At 36.7% G+C, this 25,549-nt stretch overlaps 1 protein-coding gene across 1 annotated transcript in view; it reads right to left on the bottom strand.

Moving 5' to 3' along the window:
- LOC307148717 (uncharacterized protein) overlaps positions 1-24,285 on the bottom strand; it is a 28,546-nt gene extending 4,261 nt beyond the window's left edge. Inside the window, exons 1-6 of the mRNA XM_079854443.1 lie at positions 24,154-24,285; positions 12,511-12,759; positions 745-879; positions 586-629; positions 270-411; positions 15-122 (exon numbers count right to left, since the gene is read on the bottom strand). Coding sequence (XP_079710569.1) covers positions 15-122; positions 270-411; positions 586-629; positions 745-879; positions 12,511-12,751 — 670 coding nt within the window. The 5' untranslated portion in view covers positions 12,752-12,759; positions 24,154-24,285. The remainder of the gene's footprint in view (positions 1-14; positions 123-269; positions 412-585; positions 630-744; positions 880-12,510; positions 12,760-24,153) is intronic.
- Between the last annotated feature and the right edge of the window lie 1,264 nt (positions 24,286-25,549).

Raw genomic sequence — 25,549 nt, 5'->3', positions numbered from 1 at the left:
GCAGTGAAACATACCCAGTTCTCTCTGGATGTGTCGAGGAATTCCTACAACAGTTCTCAAGTGTTTCCTACGAGACTTCTTCTCTGCAGTCTTATCCGGCTTCAAAGGTCTAAACGTTGAGGCTGGAAAAAGGAAATGGAAAAAAATGTTGCTTTGACATTGCATATTTTATATGAATTCGTAAAGCACTTTATGAGGATACCAAGCCATGGTCATCTTATGGCAAAAATGGATATGACTGATAATGTGTTTATGTTTGAATGTGTCACCTTGGCGTTTGAGTCCTGAACGTGTTGATCGTGAGGACATGGAGGAGCACATCGAAACAGAATCAGCAGCTGTGCTCTCAGATTCAAAGCCTCTCAGTTCACTGAAGGCCATGCTGCCTTCAGTCTGAGCTGTTACTGTTGACTAAAGTAAGCAGCATGGTTAACCCTCTAAATTTAAAATCGTCAATCAGCAATTTAAAAGCATAGAACAGTTGAGGTACACAAGCATCAAGCAGGCTGTCACTCTAATGGGAACATAGTTAAAAGCAATCATAATAGGAACTGAGGGCAGACTGATGCATGGAGGAACACTTACAATCATACTTTGGTCATCAGGGTAGTCCGTCCCATTCCTATCATCTGGAACATAAAACATTATCTCTTAACCCAATTAAATGAACTGCTGTATGCTGCATGTATTTAGTGCAGAGTAAAAGGAAGTATTAAGACTGATTAGGAGTTTAATTTTTCTTACCATCCTGCTGCTGTTTTAGGCCCTGCTGAGCCTCTGTGTGCAGGTCTAACACATATTTAGGCCGATCACCCTCCACAAACACATTTTCTTGGAACTTCTGAAGAGAAACAGCACCCACAACAACCTCTTTAGAGCCTGCAGAGAGAGAGAAACAGAAAGTAATACATTTAATATGTAAAATAAAAATATATGCAGGTGACAGACAAATACACTGATATAAAGACAGAATAGAATGTTTCAAATCTACATGGCTTTAATGTTTTAAAAGTAGATATACCCACACAAACAATAGCATGCTAGCAAATAAAATAGTGACTTATCATTTGTTTTTGACCTTGGGTAGCTCAGTTTTCAGAAACAACTAAAGCTAATGCAAAGTCAATTATCTCATTCACCTATCCAGGGTTTCTCCTGTGTTTTAGTGCGGCCAATTGTGACACTTTATCTCTATAGAGACTGACTGTCCTGTAACATGACAATTACACTGTGCAAAGACCATGCTTAAATTATCCATGTGGCCTGATTTCACCCTGCTAATTCACTCATTATTCCTTCACTCTCAGAAAAAAAGGTACGAAAGCTGTCACTGGGGCTGTACCTTTTTAAAAGGTACATTTTTGTACCTAAAGGGACCATATTGGTACCTTAAAAGGAACAAATTAGTACCTAAAAGGAACCTTTTGAAAAGGTACAGCCCCAGTGACAGCTTTCGTAACTTTTTTTTTCTGAGAGTGTTGGGTCTTCGGGAGCATTTTTTTCCACAGTTTTCAAACTATTTCTATTCATTGCATCTCAATCAGAAAGTTGTTTGTAATTCACTGCACTGTGATGACCAAACAATTATTCACAATGCAAAAAGTTGATTAAAAAAAAACCTCTGAAGAACAAACTTTTAAAACTGTTAAAACCAGAATACTGTACACAACTCAAACTCAGTTCCTGGAGCGCCACACCCCTGCAGAGTTTAGCTTCAACCCTAATTAAACACACCTGATCCAGCTAATCAAGGTCTTCAGGATTACTAGAAACTTCCAGACAGGTGTTTTTGGAGCTGGTTGGAGATAAACTCTGCAGGACAGTGGCCCTCCAGGACTGGAGTTTGACACATGTGCTTTACATGTAAACATGACATTGCATGTTTACATTATTTATACTGCATACTAAAAAGTAGACATGGATTATGTACATGGGCATAATATAGACAGCTAAAAGACTTTCCTGTCAAATTTGACAAAATCTTAAAAAAAATAAAAAAATAAAAACTACCTTTTGATTTAAAGAAGGAGAGAAAATAACTCATTTTGATTCAGCAAAAGCACCGTGTCTGAATTACCACTACTGGAGTTTAAAGTGATTACCGGTACATCCTTAGTCTCTGCTAAAGAGGGCGCCAGCACACACAAATTTTAGAGTGAAGAGCTTCACTTAACTTCAACTAACACAGTATTTGGAGAGTTTTGGCAATACTAATACAGATAAATACCCCATAACACATGTATAAGCTAAAATATGGTATAAAAATGATGCCTGAATTTCAAGATTAAACCAAGGTAGCGCAGGGCAAAAGGTAGACCAAGAGTGTAACTGCATTAAAAAAAAAAAAAGATATGAAGAACTTTTAGGTAGGTTATGGATTATTTACGGTTTCTTGAGGTTTTAGGTTATAAACAAAGCTCTCACTGAATATGAAGATGAAGCCTGTGCCATACCGCCAATACTAATTACCTATGGTATTTGGCTTACAATTTCAGGTTATAATTAAGAAAATAAAAATAATGATACACTTTGAGTAGATGTACTACATTTATGATGCTTTTTTTTTTTTGTCCACATTGTGTATAACATTTTGTGTTTCATGGAAGAAAAAAAAAAAAAAAAAAAATACAAGAGGTGAGTAAACGACGGAATTTCCTTTTCTGGATGAACTGTTCCTTTAAGACAGCTGTTCAACTTGTTCATTTTCTCAGCACTAGATGGAGCATCAGAAGAAGAAAAAAATTGTGAGGTCACACAGGTATGCTTAAGGAGAACAAAACCTGTTGCTCAACCTGGAGAATACAGATTTCAAAGTAGTACATCAACAAATATCAATTTAAAAAAAAAAAACTCCCTGTAGATGGTTAAGTAACAGATCTACATTTGATACATAGTCTGGCCCTTCACACATTACCCTTTAATATTGCACTTGAATTATTTAATTTCTAGTTGGTCAGCGAGGACTGCAGTGAGAATGAGGAAACCCAACCTCAGTCCAACTCAAACCAGGTCAGACATGTCATCATCCTACAGCCCTGAGAGACCCGCCCACTCATACATCACATGACTGGCCTTCCTCATCCAACTTCATTAATCATTGTAAGAGAAGACGACCAGTAAGATCTGCAATCATATTTTAAAAGAAGCAGCATCAGAACAAAGAAATTTTGTTCTTTAAATTGATAAAACTTTCACCGCTTTATTCAACTGGGAATAAATTTAAATTAAAAACTGCTAGAAAAAGGAAAGAAAGTGAAACTTTTCTTGTCGTTGAGATTTCTGAGCGTTAGTAGAGTATTTCTGTATGTCTCAACTCTGCAGACAGCCAAACCACAGATAAAATGTTCCTGCAATGGTTTTGGAACATTTAAAATAGTTGGACAACCACAGAGCTCATCTTTCAGCCCTGAGAAAGATAACATGCTGTGTATTAAAGTCAAGAGAGGCTGCATTCTTAGGCATGATGCTAATACCTAATGTCCTCTTGTAGCTTATTGCTTTTATAAAAATGACCACATCAGCAATATGATAAAGACATCAATGTTTAATTTTGATAACGGGAATCATATAATAAGTCCTTCTCCAGTCCAGAAAGACAATTTTAGACCAAAACATTAACGTTACATGACCACCCGCATGTCAGGTGTGCATTTATCAACATTTTACATCTTTGAACGTGGCTTATCCATTCAGAATTTAAAGTTATTTGTTTTATAAAACTATATAGGTGACATGAATCCAATATGAAATGCTCTAATCTAATGGTAAATACTCTTTCTGGGTGTTTGTGTGTGCATAGAGTATTGCGTTGATTGCCAAAGGTTATATAATCTGTACCGTGACCTAAATTGTTGTTGAATGCATTCTCAGAAGTTCAAAAGACGTTCTGAAAACTTGATAACCTTCTGAGAAAGCAAAATAAAAGCAGCACAGAGTAAGAAAGACTCGTACATGCCTGGACCTGTTGAGGGCAGCTTTCAGAACAGCTGCAAGGAGTCTTGATTGGGATAAAACTCACACAGAGACAGTTTTAACTTTGGTTTTAATTGAACTAAACCTCATGTTTCATGGTGGTTGCGCCTTTCTATCAAAACCCGTCAATGACTCAAAAACAAACAGAAAAACATCAGTTTATCTCAGTTCTGCGAATGAAACCTTGACTATGTCACTCGAGAGACTTTATTCAGGTGCCTGATGCTGCCGTCTTTCAGAATAGATTTAATAAAGGTTATTAAATGTATCAGTAAAGTCAAGCCAAAGGTGAAAAGACAGTAAGCGAGGAAGAAAGAGGAACACAATGTGCTAGAATGAATGATAGAGATTAGCAATGTCAAAAAAACAGGCACAGTTCAGTTCTCATCACTGGCAGCTGGATCCCACAGGCAATGTGTGTGCTGGCAGGATCTCAGGACTGCCCTGCCCTGACAATGCCTTCTGTGTTTTTGGACAGCAGGGGGCAGCATTTCGGGACTGTTTTCATGCCATACGTATAGAGTGGTGCAGGTATGATGTTACTTTGTAGGCCAACTGGCAGTTTGCATCACACTGGTTCCCTCAACAAAAACCCAAAAGGATTTTCCCATAGGCTTTTGGATTATCGCTAAAAACAAACTCTGATCAACAAAAGTTTATGATACTTGCATGTTTTATCCATCAGGATAATTATCACAGAAGAACACAACTTTTATGAATTTTGAAGTCTAAATGCAGTGGGCAGATGTAAAAAGCTAAAGGTAGGCTATAACGAACAACACCACGATCCCACAGCACTTCCGACAACTCTCTTTTAGTTTTTATCTAAAAACATTCAACAAGTTTGAGTTAGAAAAGTTTGTAAGAGCACAATTATAACCATAACGATGCTTTAAAAGTAGACTGAGTTTACCTGTTCGGTGTGATGGTGTTTAATGTCCTCGACAGCCTCTGTAGTGCCTCTGTAGTGCCTTTTTCAAGACACGTAACAGCTTAAAGAAACTCAAGAGTCGGGTAATATTGATGTGTTTTATGTCATAGAATAAATCGTGAAGTGACTTGAGCTTGTGTTCACCGCAGACCTTATTTCAGCCATATAACCAAAAAAACATTCAAAAAAACCCATTGACTTCAGGGCGATGGAACCGGAAGTGCTAAAATGCTAACTCGCTTTTGCGTTTTGGCTTACAAAGTGATGTCATACTGCACCACTCTATAAAGACTACTGTTTTCAATGTATAAAGTCACCAGTTATAGCAACAGCAGGTGCACAATGAGCTTTCATATAATCATTTTATAAATGATATAATTGTTAACAAGGGCTGGAAGTGAAAAACGCCTTATATTCAGATGTGCATAATTCATGACCAGCACCACTTCCTCTTGTACCACTGATTGAAGAATTTACCTTCCAGAATCTGGCAGTAAGTTTTGAGAGTTCATTTTAAGTCAATTTCCTAACCCTGAAAGGACCGTCTTGCTCATTGTTAGTAGCAGCTCACAGCATGACTCCCTCACCACCGCTGCTGTTGTCTGACTTGAACTGGTGCTGCTGGTACCTCAAGAGTCATTCTCAACCTTGTATTTATAGAAAAAAAGAGGCACTTCTTCCAGTTCAAAAAAATATAAAAGCCTTTATTCAAACCATAGCTCACTCTAGAAACATTAAAAATTACTAAAACACTGCACACTGATGCATTTCGGCCTTTCAGCATTCCTCAGAGTGTCAAAAATGAGTCACAGGTGTAGATGTAATTAGTTAGTCAGTAGAAATGGGAGAAACAAAGGCTGAATCCGAAATCGGCCCCTAAACTCTCAATCACCATTCCTATACGTTAATACCGTTCACTTTAAGGAGTGAATGAAAACGAGCGAGCGAATTCGGACAGCCGTTGAGCGTACAAGGGCTGTACACTCGTTATTGCAGTGCAATGTGGGATTGAATGAGTGCACTCAAGGTCCACTATGATTTCCGACACGACTACAAATGGCGGTCCTCTCAAATAACGCCCTATTTGAGAGTATAGGGGCGATTTCGAATTCAGCCCAAAAGAGGTCAGAGTCTTTCATTCAGAGTCTTTCTCAACCTATCCGTCACTCTCAATCGGTCAAATCTTTATTTATTTTTATTTTTTTAAATCAGTCTTCCTGTATTTCACAACACTTCAGCTTAACTTCTTATTAAGTGGGGGTCAAGTTTCAGGATTCCTTGCCTTATCACAGTCTCTGAGAACCTGTACTTCAGGAGACTCCAGGTTGTGTGCAGTTCTGGAAAACTGAAAGGTGAAGGTGAAGAATTAAGTGTAAAACTACCAGAAAATTTAAAGTTTAAAGTCTTTTCTACTCAGCCTGGTTATTTTTTGTGTGTGACCCTGCTGACCCAATGAGCATATAATATAGCAGTTGTCCAAGAGGGGCTGCCACATTACTTTCATTTTGTGTTTGTTTATTTTGATATTAAAGTTTCGTTGAACGTTCGCCGGTTCCCACCTCCTTCTTCCCTGAACACAAACCTTGTTACAAGTATGTATGCCTGTATGGTTTTTTTTTTTGTTTTTGTTTTTTTATATTAATGATTTTATGATTTATTTAGCTGGAAATAAACTTTAGAAATCTTTTCTTCAGCAATTTATGCATTATTATAAATTAATTAAATAAAATTGCTTAAATATAAATTATTATAAGTGTTTTATAAACTTCAGAAATCGTATCTTAAGCAATGTTATCTTAAAAAAAAAAAAAAACGATTTAATAGAGCTATCTGTATTGGCATCGATACCTGGGCTATTGGCTTTAACAGTGCCAAAAGAAAAGAAACAAGAGGTATTGCCCATCACTTACTGATTAAATGCTGATTGTGAGTGTGACAGAACATAAAGTAATTTCTGATTTAACACATTGAGTAATTTCTTTGATAATTACTGTAAATTATAAATGGTTAGCAGAAATTGGACCTTGAAAATCAACTTGAATGACATGAAATCTAATTTACAAAGGGAGGGGGCTCACATTTGCATCCAAATGTTAGACTAGACTAAAGAGTAGACTATAAACTGCTTCAATATAGTCTGTATTCAATCACTTACTGAATGTAAAGCGTTGTTTGTGTTGTCTCTGACCTGTACTAACTCGCCTCAAGCCTGACAGACATCTTTTATCAAACAATGGGTGACACACTCACTCCATATTTTGTGTTGCTTCATAAAAGCCTGCAGTATATTGCAAAATATCGTTTCACTAAATATGCTTAGTGCAGTTTCTGCTGCGTTTAGTGTGCGAAGCCCAGCACAAGTAGGCTGAGTGTTGAAACCTTACATGCAGAGCTGCTTCTGCTTGTTGCAGATTGAATGCTGAAACCTGTTAACACAAGAAATGCAATGAAAACATGCTGCTGCAGACCGGAGATGTATGCAACAGGCCTTAAACTTAATCTGCCTTGGAAAACTGTCCATTTGTCCCAGAGGCATTATCCATTCAAAATGCAGGTAAAGGTTAACTGAGGCAAACATCACTCATCTAAAGCCGATACAAAAGTCTTTGAAAAGTAAGTTGATTGATTACAGGTTTATCATACATGCACACAATCTGTGTTTCGATTTTGGATGATTTTAAGAAAGAGGTAAGAAAGGCCTCTGCCTGCCACACCTATATCACATAACCGTAACATAATATTTGCTAATTCGGCAGTTAATCCCAGCAGAGGTACAATTGCTACATAAATCGATCAATAATATAACATTTCTTAAAATCTTACAGCTCCTACAGCTGGTATCATGGAAAACACAAAGCTACAGACAAGCATTTAAAGCCATCCATGTAGTCAATCCCTTTATTGGATGTGTGCATCTTTAAAGCAACATTAATTTTAGAATGTTTTCACAGTTGTTTTGAATGCTTGGTGCAAACTAAAGTTTAATTCCCAGTGGTTATAATGCTTTGGGTCACTTGCCGCATGCAAATTATCATTCTAATTTTGAAATTTCTTCTTTCACTTTTGCCCTAAATCAAGTTCTAACAGGTAGCCTACCACTGCAGTGTAAGCGCACAAAATTGAGAACAGATAACCAATCTATACAATTTTTAAAAAATGAATAAAGCATCGCGTTAGTTCATCAGCTAATAGCCAGCTGTGCCTGACGTGTTTCAATCCAGTGTCGACATCTATCACAGCGGCACATATAAACTCCCATTCCTTCAGCATTTCCTCTATAGCATCGCTGCTCGCATTTAAACTCCCTCCTCCAACCCCAACTCCACCCAACCGAAGCTTTAGTCATTCTGACTATTTTGTTTTCCCCGTACAGTTCAATACATTGCAAGTTTATCAATCATGTATTTGTATTTTCACAACTCATGTAATTGAGAATTGTAATTATGTATGCATATACTGGTTCTGTTCTGTACCCCAGGGGGGTTTGACTTGCTGCCCTCCCCGCTCAGGCATAGCAGGAGTTTTGCCCAGAACAGAACCATACCGCCAACACTAACTGTATGCTATAATTGTAATAAATTTATATACTTGGCGAAGTGGTCCTGATTGAATTACAGTCCAATTTAAAGTCATATCAGACGCTGAGTCAAAATTCCTCTGGGTAGTAGCATACTTGAAACCCCCCTGATGCAGAAAAACCTTTACTATAAAACAGGCAAGCTGAAACAGATTTGAAATCAACACTTTACAACCTATGGCTTGAAGGGGCTACACACACATACCAAGCTAAATATGGATGTTGGACATTATCTAAAAAGATTCTGGCTTTAGAAAAATTTGGAGGCAATGAATAATATTAAAAGTCAGCTTGAATCAGTCTAGTTCTAGCACAGAGCCGAGTTCTGTTTACAGGACTATGAAACAGAGACAGAGCTGAGCAGAGAACCAGTTACCCAACTTTACACCTGTTCATTGTGTCAGAATCTCCAGGGCAAAGCTCAGGAAGGCAAGGAATTCTGCACAAACACACCCACGCTTAACAATAAACAACATGCACATAAACTTCGTCTGTATTCATCTCTCAAACCTTCCCTTATGTTAGAAATGGTGTTGAGGAATGACTGGCATTTCTTATGATGAGTTGAAAAGGAAAGTCAGAAGAAAGATCAGGATTGTGGGTAACCCCTGGCAAGCATGTCACTTCCATCAGGAGAAGTCAAAAAACTTTGGAAAGAGCTGTATGTGTGTGTGCACGAGTGTGTGTAGGTGTGTGTCAGCGGAACGTTTCATGGGAAACAAGTTTAAAGTAACAGCTCTTTGTTCAGACTGAACCGGCAACATCCCACAGGAAGTTTTGACGTTGCAAGGTCTAGGATACAGGATGCAAAACACAATATTATGAGTGTGTTCTCAGTAGCTGTGACCCTCTTATTAGCAGTGCTTGCTAAAGTAAGCATTGCTATTACTATTGCTCATACTTGGAGTATGAACAAACCCTTAACCCTAAATATGAAACATTGCTGTATAACTTGTGCTGGTTTTTGGGCCCCTCGGCTAGATAATGAAAACTGGCCTCATAAGTACAATCCTTTTCATAGCACAAAACATTTAAAGAACCACTAAAATATGATGTGGTTTCTTTCATCAGGCACTAAAATGTCAAAAATTGAAATCTGCAGTTGTTAACTAAAAGCAGTTATTTCTACCTGATCTGGCCAATAAAAATGACTTCTGCGAGTGTAAGCCAATGGAGTCTGGTTAATCCAGTCAAATTTACAACAAATTTATGTGCGCTACACAAATAAATTTCTTGTAAATTTGACTGGATCAACATGTGTACGCACATGTTGTGAATTAGGCAGAGACTTTTCGTAAGAAGTTCTCCTGTGTTTAAAAATCTTACCAACCGCAAACATTTGAACCATTTTTTTTATAATAGTAATCATAAAAATATTTTAATGCATGTTTTCCCCTTTGTATTCTAATGATTATTTAGTTACTGTGTCAAGCAGAAATAAACAATTACGAAAAAAATGACACAAGACACAAAATTGAGGTAATCAATTTACCCAGACAAACTAATCTAATCAGTTCACTTACTGAGACTGAACGTCATTCGCCATATCGGAAGGGAGCAACACTAGATAACCTTATCAAGTAAACACACTGTAAAGATTTTGTGGTTTTAAAGTAACACATTCTTAAAATCAACACAGGGTCATCCAGAACCCAGAATAATCAAATCACAGATGATAAAACACATAGATAGCATTTTAAAGCATCAACTTTGCACTACCAATACAAAACAAGTTCCAAAAGGCAGGCGTCTGCATCTGTCCTTCATGGAGAAGGCAATCCCATAATCCACTGCGACAAGCTCAGCGAAACAGTTCCCAATATGGTTAAAACAAACGAAATGTTGACATTTCATTCAATACTGAAAAGTATTAATAAATCTTTGCGTTATTAAAATACACAAATATTGGCTGAAGTAATCAGTTTTAGAGTACTGTGCCATTAGATTAGAAAAATGTCACTTTAAACCTTATTGAACTCAACTGTGAGTCACGTTCTCCAATGCGTAATGCTATTTGCTTAATGATGGTCTGCATGCTGCATATTTAATTTCAGCCTAATAAGGGCGAGTGTGAAGGGTTTAAATAATCGATGGGCTTTTTTGTACCGTCTTCAGCAGCAAGCAAAGACCACACCCTCTGGAGAACCACATAACAGCGGTTTATTTTTGGTGGTTATGCACCATATCGATCATTAAGCTGCAGTCTGTTCTGTCAGCCCGGCGTGCATGTGTGTGTCTGAGTGGATTCATGCTTCAATAAATGGGTGGGGTTGAGGTGTGTTCTCACAAAGTTCTCCCTGCCATTACAGCCCATGTGGAACCTTCACATTCATCCACTGATCAGCTCACAAAGAAAAGCACATACACAAAAAAAAAACCACATAAGACAATTCATATGCATCCAATTCTTGTTCTGATCCTAAGCAAAACCACAAAATGTACTGCACACTTTTAAATAAACATTCGAGACTTGTACACACAAAGCAAGCACTTAAAGTGACCTCAAGTAGAGGTCAAATTTTATCTTCCTGGCATGTTGAAATTTCTGCTCGGAAAATTCATGACTTTGCGATAATCATAAGGCAAACATTTACCAGTCTCAGTCTCGGCACACATACACACAATAATACATAGGTATTAGAGAAATATCTCAAGATGGTTTAGGGTAATTTGATGCGTCAACCTTCCCTGGTCCAACAAACAAGGAATAAACCACTGCTCATTGCTGTGTTATAATTTGTACCAGTATTAAAACCAAAACTGCCAGAGAACGCTGAAAACCAGTTACCCAAACTAATGACTTCTTCTAGATCGTAACAGGATTACTCTACTAATTACACTGTCTGAACAGAAATTACTGAATGTCTGAACACATTACCCACAACTGAAAACACATACCCACCATTTACTAGTTGGGCAATACAAGGACAGCTACAGGCCTGGTTTCACAGACAGGGCTTAGATTAAGCCAGGATTAGGACTTAGTTCAATTAGGAACTGACATATTTTAAGATATATCAGTGCAAGTTGCTTTCAGTTAAAACAGCTCAAACATGCATTTTAGGCTTAAGCTTTGTCTGTGAAACCAGAGGAAAGTGTTTTAAGATCAAATACATTTAAACACTTTAAATACAAACCTAACTGAATCCCTAACTTTTAGTTAGTGCAGTAGTTTGGTTAGATTAGCTGCATGTTGCAATATCAAATGCTTAAAAACCAGGATATAACGTACAATTTACAGCAATATTCTTATTTGCGAATGTCACAAATTCAAAGTATTTTTATATGGCAAAACAGCTTGTCCTAACAGCCTAGAGAGTGATTAAAGCTATGCCATTAAACAGCAATTACTTCACAGAGAAAACAAGCATGTGTTGACCAAATGAATTTGAGTATGATCATGTCGATTAAAATAATGCTTATTTTTGCACATTAAAGTTAAAGTGTGTTATTTTTCAAGATTAAAATACCTTCTAGCTCAGTTTAATGTGCAGAGTGAACAAAATTGGAGAAACTTGTTGGTTAAAGTGTTGGTCTGGTACATTTGATAATTTACTGACTTTGGACTAATCTTGGAAACACTTCCTGTAGCTCACAATAGAGCATGGCACTAGCAATGGCAAGGTTGTGTGTTCGATTTCCAGGAATGAACTGATAAAACGTATACCTTGAATGCAATGCAAGTCGCTTTGAATAAAAATGCATATGTACGTTTATAGATGGGTTTATTCATGCTGATGTTGTTGCTGGATTTTCTAAATTGATTTCCCAACTTTCATTACCCAAGCTGCACTTCTCCTTTTTCTTTAACTTCCCTGAGAAACATCTGCTTACAGAACCAGTTTATGTTATGATTGATGTGAAACTAGTTTCATATATGGTTAATACGAACACAAAAATCTTCCAATGATTTCCAAGAAGGAAAAACGAAACAAGCCCAACAGTAAACAAAAACCCGTACACTATCTGATTCTGAAGAACTTAAGGAAGGAAACACTGTTGTTAGGAGTACATGTTGGTAAAGTGTTACCTGTTTTAAGTGTAGATTGTGGTAGTTCTACAGGTGATCCAGCGGCGAGCAGGTCTCCACGTATCTCTGTAGCGTGTCGGCGGGATTTCCTGCGCTGGCTCTTCAACCACCTGAACGCACGGCTGAAGGACCCTATCCGTCTCCTGCCCCGTTTACCTCTGCCCCCCTGCCGTTCCTCAATGAACACCTGCAGCAAATCTGAGGGAATCAGATCCCCCACGGAGTCACTGCCAGAAGACATCGTGCAGCCTGCCACAAACACACAAATAATAATGATTCACATTGTTTTGTAAAACTTGTTTTCTCAGGTTTTTAAATTACCTGGACACTAGACCAACCCCTGAAATGAACTGCTTACTCATTCATGTTTAACCACAGAGTGAATTTCACATAGAGCACTACAGTACATAGAGAAGGAGTGAATGAAACATTATTTCACACAATATATATATATGTATAGTGAGCAAAAGCTAAAGAGAAACAAAGACTAGCATTCATGTCCTCCAAAACACATCAATGGGCATCTGTCTTTCCACACATTTTTTATAGATGGCATATAGAAGACACATAAGTATTTCTTCAGAATTATAAAACACTCAAGTGCTGAATCTCTAAAGGAAAAGCAGAAGAAACAGAAAGGAAAAATAGAATTGACTCATCTACCACTAAACAATCAAACATTCTCCCAGTCTGGCATTGCTGGAAATTCAGCCTTAGACCTCAGTGATGTAGAATGCAGATCTGAGGAATCACCTTATCGCCGTGTTTCGGTTTGTGACATATATTACAGAAGTGATATTTCATTTATATGATGCAGTGACATGACCTCTCAGATTTTTGAGCCAAATTCTAAAAATCTTTTAAACTTAAAGTTGTGATGAAACGGAATTAGTGACAAACCTTTTCTTCCATACTGTGACAGAGTGAAACTGATTATCAAAAAAGAAAAACTGTGTATTAATCAGCTGTTGATTGGATTTGTTATTTGTGAAAAATGAATGCAATCTTGCAGTCGATTGTAAGAAAGGGACGGGTTTAAGCTCACTAAATTAGGTTTTGTTTGTAATTAGTTTCTTTGTTCTTATTGTATTGCTGACTGTTTACTCTTTTACTTTTTACTTACATTAATTAACCTAGCATTAGTTTTTGCTGAAGTAGGCCTAGTGAAATTTCACTGACATTTAAAATTTCTCATATCATGAAATAAGTGTTAAATAATCGTGATTTCAATATTGACCAAAATAATTGTGATTAGGATTTTTGCCATAATCAAACAGCCCTACATTGAGCAGATAACATAGCTATCATTTTGATTTATGTGAGGTTTATCATTTTATTCAACTTTATTTGAACATGTAGCACATGTAACCATGTTTTGTTGTATAAATCACCCAACCAATATTTTTTGTTAGTTTAAAATCAGGCCATCTTTTGTAATGTTATTATTTTAATAGGTTTGTTTATGTTTATTTTTAATTCAATTTATTTAAATTTAAAATTAATTTGAATCATTTTAGTTTTTGACATGAAACTTGGTGAAATTATTTCAGTGTGGGTATGAGTACTTTTTGAACATTTCCAGCACATTTCACAATACTGTAATAATAATGATAACCATGATCATTTTGGTCACTATAATTGTGATTCATGATTTGAAATTTTCATAGCGTTTTATCATTAAAGACGCCACAGAACGAAATCATTGGAATCACTTTTTCAGAATGATTTTTTTCCAGTTGAGGAAGGATAAAAGCATTAACAGCCAATCAGAAATCCACCAGTCTTTAGAAAGCACGAGCAACTCCTTTTGAACATATCTTGCTTAGGGAACCAATTGAACCGGGACTGATACTTGCATCCCCTCAAAAAAAAGGTCTAGAACACAAAAGAAAAGAAGTGGAATTCTGTCCTCAGTTTGGAATGAAACTGTTGTGGAATTAGGTGGTCCTTGTATATCAGGGTCTGGTCCTAATGATGTGCATCGCACACCAAAATTGAGATTGAGTCTCATTCCTGAACACCTAGTCACCAGCTCCACCCTTACACACACAGATACTGACACACACCCTTACACAGCACACACAAGCACACATTCATGATGTGTACAACTTTTAAACAAGGCATTATATCTTGAATAAACACACCCAGCAGATGTATTTACTCAAGGAGGTCATTTTACTCAATTAATAGACGCACAAATAGTCACACAAAGAACAGAACTTCACATGAATGCACAAGGCATAAAGTAAACAGCAACATGAAAATTATGCTGTTTAACATAAACAGCTCATTCAAAGAGAGCGAGCTAGAGCGAGATGGATGTTGGAAAAAAGCAAAGCAAAAAATAAATTAAAAAAATTGTACATAGACACACCAACACAGTGTAAAAAATGAGGAAACTGGAGCCGATTTCACGTGTGTGAGCGAAACAGAGAGCAAGACATCCTCACGTGGCAGCAGAGCTCTGTTTAGCAGATCAATGGACCAATCAGAGTGCAGCTTTCTGACTCAGTCCATCACCATGGAAATGCACAAAAACAAACAGCAGAACCTGCATGCAGCGATGCCACCGAGTTTATCCACTCCTCACCGTAATCACATCAGTTTAATCCAGGATCAGAGTTAGAAACACTGACTCACATGTTCTCTGCAAGCTGCACATGATTCATTTGCATTTGGTTACATAATATTAGTTATTAAAATATACATGTTAGGAACTCATTTGCATGACATCACATGTCTGTTTTGTTTGGATGGTCTACCCATGGTTTAATACACACATTCACAAAGCGAGCTTGCAGACAATTACTTCACACACTCCCATACAGAAACTCTCACAGCCCTGAGAAAAATGCCCTGCTATCCAGACAGGCGTGTCTATATGTCATGTGATTCAACAGTTTTAGGGTGGATTCAAATGGTGCACTCAAAACAACACTTTTTTGTGGTATTCCCCAAAAAACTGACAACTGCTTTCTGTATGCTGCATAAAAAGTATGTGAAACAGTGCACATTATGCAGAGAAAAACATTTCAAGCAGTAGTAGGCTTGTATGTTATTATCTTTCTCACATGACATCATTAGGTACAAGTTATTATCATAATTTCAGACTGTTGTTTTGCAGTTTTAATCCAATTCAACTCAGTCAAAACAAATAAGTCAAGGCAAATGAATTAAAAGATAACTGTTTACTGTTTGTGTCACACTGGAAATGGAAAGATGAGCGCACTGCATAATTGGATAGATCTGCACTAGTATTTTAGGTGTGCTACGCTGCCATATTACCCTTATAGTATGTATACTGTACACAGATGGCCTACTACATTTGCCAAAATGTGCAGTATACAATGGAGATAATTGCAAGAAAATCTCACAATACAATGGAACGATTCGACTTTCATTTCCAGTGTGAAGGGTGGATCGAAAATAATATCAGATGTGACTTTTAACATCTCTTTCTTGACTCATTAGTAGGCAAACATTTTGACATAAAATTGGGCTAAAAAAGTTATTTACAAGATAAACTGTACTTACTGAAGCCATGTGACAACAATGTAGGCTAGCATACTAATGTTGAGACATTTGTGGAAAAATGGCTACTGTTTCATTAAAGGAGAACTCCGGTCAATTTTAACATTGAGCTCATTTTTTTGTAAATTTGGAGTGCTGTCAGTACAGAGAACAACGACAAAAATCGATGTTGCCTACACCGTGTTATCCTCTTTTTAAAATTTGCACCCTGTTGACTTCAATGGGGCAAGTTTTAAACCTGCTTTTAGCAGGTAGCAGGTAGGTATGTGCACTGGCTGAAATAACAATTTTTATTCATATCTTTCACATCTACTGCAGTCAGATTCACCCGTGATCACTCTGAAGGAATCACTCACATTGGCTGGGCACTTGTAATGACACATCAAGGATGTTAAGAGGCTAAAAGCAGGTTTAAAACTTGCCCCATTGAAGTCAACAGGGTGCAAATTTTAAAAAGAGGATAACACGGTGTAGGCAACACCGATTTTTGTCATTGTTCTCTGTACTGACAGCACTCCAAATTTACAAAAAAATGACCGGAGTTCTCCTTTAAAAACGCAAATGTTTGCATATGTAAAATTTGCAAACTATACATACACTACCGTTCAAAAGTTTGGGGTGAGTTGGATTTTTTTAAATGAAAAGCCTCTTCTGCTCACCAAGGCTGCATTTATTTGATCAAAAATACAGTAAAACAGCAATAATATTAAATAATTTTACAATTTAAAATGTTTTCCATTTTAAACTGTAACTTATTCCTGTGATGGCAAAGCATCATTAGTCCAGTCTTCAGTGTCACATGGCCTTCAGGAATCATTTTAATATGCTGATTTGTTGCTCAAGAAACATCAATTATTATTATCAATGTGACAGACGTGACAGACAGACAGACATACTATAATCAGCAGGAATAGTGGGATAGCATGCTATTCCAAACATTGCTACACTCTCTAAGTGTGTGAGGTGTGTTCAAGAGATAGAAACCTGGCTTAGCACACCTGCACAGTGCACACACTACAGCAGAGATGATAAGAAGGAGAGGGTGTGTGTGTTCCTGTGGGTTACAGGAAATGGAGGTAAATCTAGAAGATAAAATGCCTGAGGTGTGTTAGCCAGGAAACTGTGGTCACATAAACACACACACACGCATGCAGGATTGAACCATGCTTGCCTTATTTGCAGTTTGATTCTACTAGTTTTTCATGGCACGGTGCTCACCAGGTGGATGGAACACACTGATATTCTTACACACGTACACATCGTGCACAGGGGCTTTCCACTCAAAGAAATGAGACATTCACTCATGATTCATGAACAATACATCTTGAATTGGTTACACATAAGACATTACGTGCACAACTATGTGCAGAGTCACAACTGTGTGAGACAGGAGCACTTCTGTCTCTCAAACACAGACTGTGAGAGCACTTTGGAAATGTCTTTTTTTTCTAAGCCCCAAACCGAAGAAATGTAGGGTTAAGGAACTGAATTCCTCCGTAAGTGCAGAGGGGAAGTGCTGGGGTCATTGCAGTGCTGCTAGGGAACAGTGAAGGAAAGCGCTGATAGCTGTCATGCTAACTGCACATTATGTCCTCATGGGAGTGTCTGTCTTTCCTCACAGCTACCATTACAGTAACAGTACATTAACACAATAACACCCAACAACACAGAATGACACAAAACACATGAATCTGAGAAGACCACCCGAGGTCTGTTTTTATATCAGATATCCGTGTGACGTGAAATAAATCCAGTGGAGAGAAGTGTATTTTTTATGATGATGAAATACAATCACTATTTAACTTACAAATTTTAGAGGTGTGTGCTGACATTGGTATCAGATTTCAGTCTGATTTCATCCTCACAAAAATACACACTCTGACATTTTGATGCGATCTCTGCTATTGTTTAGTGTTGAGTGTGTGTGTGTGTGTGTGTGTGTGTGTGTGTGTGTGTGTGTGTGTGTGTGTGTGTGTGTGTGTGTGTGTGTGTGTGTGTGTGTGTGTGGCTCTGGGGCTTTGCAGCAGCTTGTTGAGAGCAGGAGTAACATTCCTAAACGACTGATAATTGTATAATTCCTGTGGGTTCCTCCTCTTCTTCCATCATTGTCTTCTTTCTCTCATCCTGTTTTTCCTCAGCCGTTCTTCCATTAGATTGCTAATGTTTAGGTTTTAATGGAGCTGCTTGAGTCTCAACACAAACTGTCCAGTACTGTTTAACTGTATCATCGTTAAATAATCTGAAACTGTCTCACTGTATCATCTTCATAAAATCCAGAACTGTCTCACTGTATAATCTTCCAAAAATCCAGAACTGTTTCAATGTATCATCTACACAAAATACATAATTGTCTCACTGTACAATCTTCATATAATCAAGAACTGTCTCACTGTATCATCTTCATGAAATCCAGAACTGTCTCACTGTATCATCTTCATGAAATCCAGAACTGTCTCACTGTATCATCTTCATGAAATCCATAACTGTCTCACTGTATCATCTTCATGACATCCATAACTGTCTCACTGTATCATCTTCATGAAATCCAGAACTGTCTCACTGTATCATCTTCATGAAATCCATAACTGTCTCACTGTATCATCTTCATGACATCCATAACTGTCTCACTGCATAATATTCATGAAATCCATAACTGTCTCACTGTATCATCTTCATGACATCCATAACTGTCTCACTGTATCATCTTCATGACATCCATAACTGTCTCACTGCATAATATTCATGAAATCCAGAACTGTCTCACTGTATCATCTTCATGACATCCAGAACTGTCTCACTGTATCATCTCACTGTATAATCTTCCAAAAATCCAGAACTGTTTCAATGTATCATCTACACAAAATACATAATTGTCTCACTGTACAATCTTCATATAATCAAGAACTGTCTCACTGTATCATCTTCATGAAATCCAGAACTGTCTCACTGTATCATCTTCATGACATCCAGAACTGTCTCACTGTATCATCTTCATGAAATGAAATCCAGAACTGTCTCACTGCATCTTCTTCATGAAGTCTAGAACTGTCTCACTATATCATCTTCATGAAATCCAGAACTGTCTCACTGTATCATCTTCATGAAATGAAATCCAGAACTGTCTCACTGCATCTTCTTCATGAAATCTAGAACTGTCTCACTGTATCATCTTCATGAAGTCCAGAACTGTCTCACTGTATTATCTTCATGACATCCAGAACTGTCTCACTGCATAATCTTCATGTATCATCTTCATAAAATCCAGAACGGTCTCACTGTATCATCTTCATGACATCCAGAACTGTCTCACTGTATCATCTCACTGTATCATCCTCATAAAATCCAGAACTGTCTCACTGTATCATCTCACTGTATCATCCTCATAAAATCCAGAACTGTCTCACTACATCATCTTCATGAAATCTAGAACTGTCTCACTATATCATCTTCATAAAATCCAGAACTGTCTCACTGTATCACCTACATGACATCCAGAACTGTCTCACTGCATAATATTCATGAAATCCAAAACTGTCTCACATTATCATCTTCATAAAATCCAGAACGGTCTCACTGTATCACCTACATGACATCCAGAACTGTCTCACTGCATCATCTTCATGAAATCCAGAACTGTCTCACTGTATCATCTCACTGTATCATCTTCATGAAATCCAGAACTGTCTCACTGTATCATCTTCATAAAAATCCAGAACCGTCTCACTGTATCATCTTCATGAAATCCAGAACTGTCTCACTGTATCATCTCACTGTATCATCTTCATGAAATCCAGAACTGTCTCACTGTATCATCTTCATAAAAATCCAGAACCGTCTCACTGTACCATCTTCATAAAATCCAGAACTGTCTCACTGTATCATCTTCATAAAAATCCAGAACTGTCTCACTGTATCATCTTCATAAAAATCCAGAACCGTCTCACTGTATCATCCTCATAAAATCCAGAACTGTCTCACTGTATCATCTCACTGTATCATCCTCATAAAATCCAGAACTGTCTCACTGCATCATCTTCATGAAATCTAGAACTGTCTCACTATATCATCTTCATAAAATCCAGAACTGTCTCACTGCATAATATTCATGAAATCCAAAACTGTCTCACATTATCATCTTCATAAAATCCAGAACGGTCTCACTGCATCATCTTCATGAAATCCAGAACTGTCTCACTGTATCATCTTCATAAAAATCCAGAACCGTCTCACTGTATCATCCCACTGTAAATGCCAATCCAGACTCAGAGCTAGTGTTCACACAGCTAACATGTTGAACTGTTGTAACTTATCCACGTTGTGTGCTCGAAACAGACGCTGAGCGCAGTCAAACGTGCCATCAGAGAAGCACTAATTAAACGTCTGCTTCGGACACTGATTTCAGCCCACCAAAACAATTTCGACCAGAAACTGAAATTAGCCGAAAATTTTCGGTAGATCCCTAATTTTCACAAAATCCAGAACTGTCTCACTGTATCATCTTCATAAATTCCAGACCTGTCTCATGCTGATATAACCCAAACAATTTCACTTTCCTTAAGTCTCATTAAACTATCCTCATAATTGGGAGTGTCTCACACTTAGTCCTGCAGGTCTCAGGACTGATTATATAATGAATAACAGCCCGATCAGCCGGTTTCATCAAAAGTTTTAGATTAAAACTACTTATCCTCTGTACTAATGCAATCTTCTACAAACACACGCATCAATGTGATCAAATCTCTCAGCTGCTGATGAAGCTATCAGTGATCAATCAGTGATCAAACCTAAAAGGTTTCTGAAGGTTTACTGAGGGTTAATTTACAACCACTGAATGATGCCCCGGAGCAGCCAATTGTCAGCCACTTTAACCTCGCATCAGCTGCCAAAGAAAACCAGTTTTAATTTCCCCTGGATAAAGCAACATTTGAAAACTAGCGTGGGAAAACTATCATCAACAACATTACCTCAAATAGACCTCTCTCTCTCGAATTTGCATTAAAGGTGCTGTAAGAGATTTCCACAGTTTTGCTAAGTTCAACCACACACCCTCAAAACCTCACTCCCTCCAAAAACAACATCAGTAAACCCATACATGCTAAATGACTGACAGGCCGATTTAATCTTTTTTAAATCACAATGAAATGGAAGTAGCGACAAATCTTGTCTTCTGAATTGATACGTACACCAGAGAGTAACACATTATTGAAATAGAAAAAAAAAAAGTAGGTGGAGACTTGTTATGCGTCGTTTTTGATTGGATTTTGAGATGAGGCGGGGTTTAAGCAGACTATATGATTGGATAAGTCCTACATATGTCATCAGAGAGAAGTCTGTCGTTTTCACTGGAAAATCCAGTTATGAAATTTTGATTAAACATTACAAGGTCAAAACATTTTTTTTTTTTAAATTAAGCAAGTGGATGGATGAATTTAATGCATTTATCAGCTAAAAGTGAATTTTGTCCATTTTCAAAAACACACTAGTATACTGATGGCCCTAACACAACAGACATGGACTAAAACTGTGATATGATGTGTCTTCAACGGGCCTGTCAAAGACATATATGTAAATATTCTTGTCCCTCCCCCTCAGAGTAGCATTAGCAGTCATCCTCACACATTTCATACCCAACTCATGACAGCAGGCTTTGACCTCACCACGTGGCTGTTCAGATGTGTGCAAGTGTGATGGATTCAGATCATGCAAAAGCAAAACTAAAGAGGCTCTCTATTAAATCAGTCAGTAACTTAATTTCCTACAGTTGGGCAAAGAACACACACACACACACACACACACACACACACACCTCCTGCTTCTGCACACACTTACGCAACTGATCTGGAATCTCTACAGAAACAAGCCCCAGCATGGCAGCCTGACGGGTACAGGGACACACCCAAAATCAACAATACCTACAATCACCTTTCTTTCTCTCTCACTCTCCCACAGGTCACCCGTGATCGACAACGTACTAACTGAGAACATTAGAGCAGGAGTCCGTCTGTCTCACTCCACCTCCTCCAAACCCTGCAGGTCTCCTATCTGTTTCAGGTTAATGTGCAAACCTGCTCAAGGTCTTTGAGCAACACATGTGTATAAAAGAAACTGTCATGCCGCAGAAAAACACATCCCCAGAACTGCTACAGATTTTCCAGAGTTCCCCTAGAATTTAATGATTTATAGGAATTCTATGACAGATGGGGGGGGGGGGGGGGGGTATTTGTATTCATGTTGGTTTCAAGCATTTATTTAAAAAAAAAAAATGTTGTAAATTGCATTTTACATGTCTAATGACATGTGGTGTAATCCACAAGTAAAAAGTAATAAAACATTTTCCATGTACCTTGAATACACTTGAGTGTTAAACATTATTTTCCAAAAGGAGTTTTTATTTCATTATAATAATAAAAAACACACAAAATAAAAATGTAACCATAACTATCATTAAGGTTTCATAGGTTTACTTTATTTGACCTTATCTAACCTTAGCCTTTTTGCATATGTTATATATATATATATATATATATATATATATATATATATTTTTTTTTTTTTTTTTTTTTTTTTTTTTAGTGCTGGCAACGATTAATCACATCCAAATTAAAAGTTTATGTTTGCATAATTTATGTGTGTGTACGGTGTATAATTATTTTGAATATATAAATACACACACATGCATATATATTTAAGAAAAAATATTTATATATAAAATATTTATATATTTATATTATATATATTATGTATAAATATATATACAATATATATATGCAAATATTTCTTAAATATCTATACTTATGTGTGTATTCATATGTACAAAATAATTATACACAGTACACAAACATATATTATGTAAACACAAACTTTTATTTTGGATGCGATTAATTGTTGCCCAGCACTAATATATATATATATATATATATATATATATATATATATATATATATATATATATATATATATATATATATATATATTAGGGCTGTCAAACGATTAATCGCGATTAATCGCATCCAAAATAAAAGTTTGTTTTTACATAATATATGTGTGTGTACGGTGTATAATTATTTTCTATATATAAATACACACACATGCATGTATATATTTAAGAAATATTTGCATGTATATACTGTGTATATATATTTATATTATATATAATTTATATTATATATAAATATTTTATATATAAATAACACATTTTTCTTAAATATATATGCATGTGTGTGTATTTATATATAGAAAATAATTATACTCCATACACACACATATATTATGTAAACACAAACTTTTATTTTGGATGCGATTAATCGCGATTAATCGTTTGACAGCCCTATATATATATATATATATATATATATATATATATATATATATATAAATAAAATGTATATATATATATATATATAAACCTTACTGACATATTGACAGTCATGAGGGTCCACAGGGGTCTTCTCCATGATATAATTTCCTGTTTATGGTTGTCACATGGCAACAACTGGCTTTCTGCACACTGGTTGCACCACACTGACATTGATTTGATATACAAAAGTTTTAAAATATGAATCATGTTTTAGTTTTTTTTTCTTAAGGAAATACAAAATGAATGATCATGGCAAACTAGTTATGCCAACATTCAAGAATTTTTCAAGAATTTCGGCATTTTTATTACCACCTCCCCCTTTTTGCTTTTGTCTTTGTTTTTACAATCTCCCAAAAGTTACACCTAGACATTTTTGACTTTAAGTCCCACAAAAATATCAAAATGGAATTTAATTCAGTAATGATCTGCAATTCATTGTCTGTGTGAATTGCTTTTATGTAACTTTTAAATAGATCCTCTCAAAACGCCACTGACTTAAATATAGATTTAGGAATATATGGGATCAGAAAAATGAGAACTTGCACAAAAAAGTGAAAGAAAGAGCAAGCCACACATACAGCTGAAAGTAAAACCCACATATACTAGCTACAACATACCAGGGAGCACAAACTTTTAATGATTAAACACACTGGCGCTAACTACGAGTAAATAAATTTCTAACTTAAGTTGTGAGTTTGCGTTATACGCATTACACAAGATTTGAAGTCTATTGGCAGACTGGGTAGGGCTGTTACCTGTAACTTCTGGATCCCTCAGTTTCCTTGTTCGGCGCTGTAAAATCCTTTACATCGGACAGACCATATGAATCTGGTCTGGAAGGTTCAGGTGAGGCATTTCCACATTATTCCAGTTTTTTTTTAAGAAACTCTTGTTCATTAGAGAGCAATTAGTCTCGAATAGTCCATGCAGACTGTGCTCTCCTCTGCTTTCAGATACTCCTCTCTGCTGAATCCTCAAGAGGCTCCAGGTGAGAATTTTAAGGGAGTTTCCAATCTCTGTCAGGTCCTTGAGCGCTCAGGGACGCCACCCCGCGGCCACAGGATGAACAGACACTCACACTATGGCAAGCCGGATAGGCATATAGAACTATGTTTTGATGGTCCATAAATATATTTTGGATAGTTACAACAGTATTTCGACGAGTCATAATTCCAATTTGACTAGTCAAAATAATAATTAGAGATATCTGCAATCATAATTGCTCTAGTAAGAAATCTGATTCAAGATATCTCTAAATACTTTATGACTAGTCAAAACTCCATTGAAGATATTTGTAACGACGTCATCGATATCTTCAGTTGACGCTCACACATACGCAAATGTATTTAGAGATATTTCTATTTAATTATCCCTAGTAAAAATTGTTATTTGAGATATCTCTAATCTTTGTCAATCTTTCTACTAGTCAAAACTCATTTCAAGATATCCAGAAATATTTTCCAATGGAAGTCAATGGAAGAATATAGGTTAACTAGTCAAAATAGCATTGTAGCTATCTTAATTCCAATTACGACGAGTCAAAATTGGAATTAAGATATCTGGAATTGGAATCTTGACTAGTCAAAACTAAATTATGACTTGTACAGCCATGGGTATTTAATGCTAAACAGCTTGCCATACTCACACATCCTGGAGACATGATTAGGTAACACACTGATTAAAGGCTGTGACTGATTGTGTCATTAATGACTTGCAGGATGTTTTGCTATGGAGATGCTTAGTCATCCAGGACACAATTTTATGAATTAAATCAAATTTAAATGAAATTTAAATTAATTAATTAAATAAATAAAAATAACTTTACTAGCAGGCCTACGGTGCATTTAAAAAGTGACGTGAAGTTAAGGCCGAGTATGGTAACCTATACTTTGTCCTTTGCATTTTACACATCCGAGTTAGTGCCCACACATTAGGAGTGAGTAGTGAACACACACACACACACACACACACACACGGAGCAGTGGGCAGCCATTTTGCTGTGGCGCCTGGGGAGTGATTGGGGGTTAGGTGCCTTGCTCAAGGGCACCGCAGTCATTTCCTAAGGATATTGAGAATTTAAACCCGCAAACCTGACTCTCAAACCTTTAGGCGTCAATTGTCCTCAATATAATATGAAAAGATATTATATTG

The sequence above is a fragment of the Squalius cephalus genome, assembly GCF_949319135.1.
Source record: "Squalius cephalus genome assembly, chromosome: 21".
NCBI classification, from domain to species: domain Eukaryota; kingdom Metazoa; phylum Chordata; class Actinopteri; order Cypriniformes; family Leuciscidae; genus Squalius; species Squalius cephalus.
This window is presented reverse-complemented; position numbering and strand designations above follow the sequence as displayed.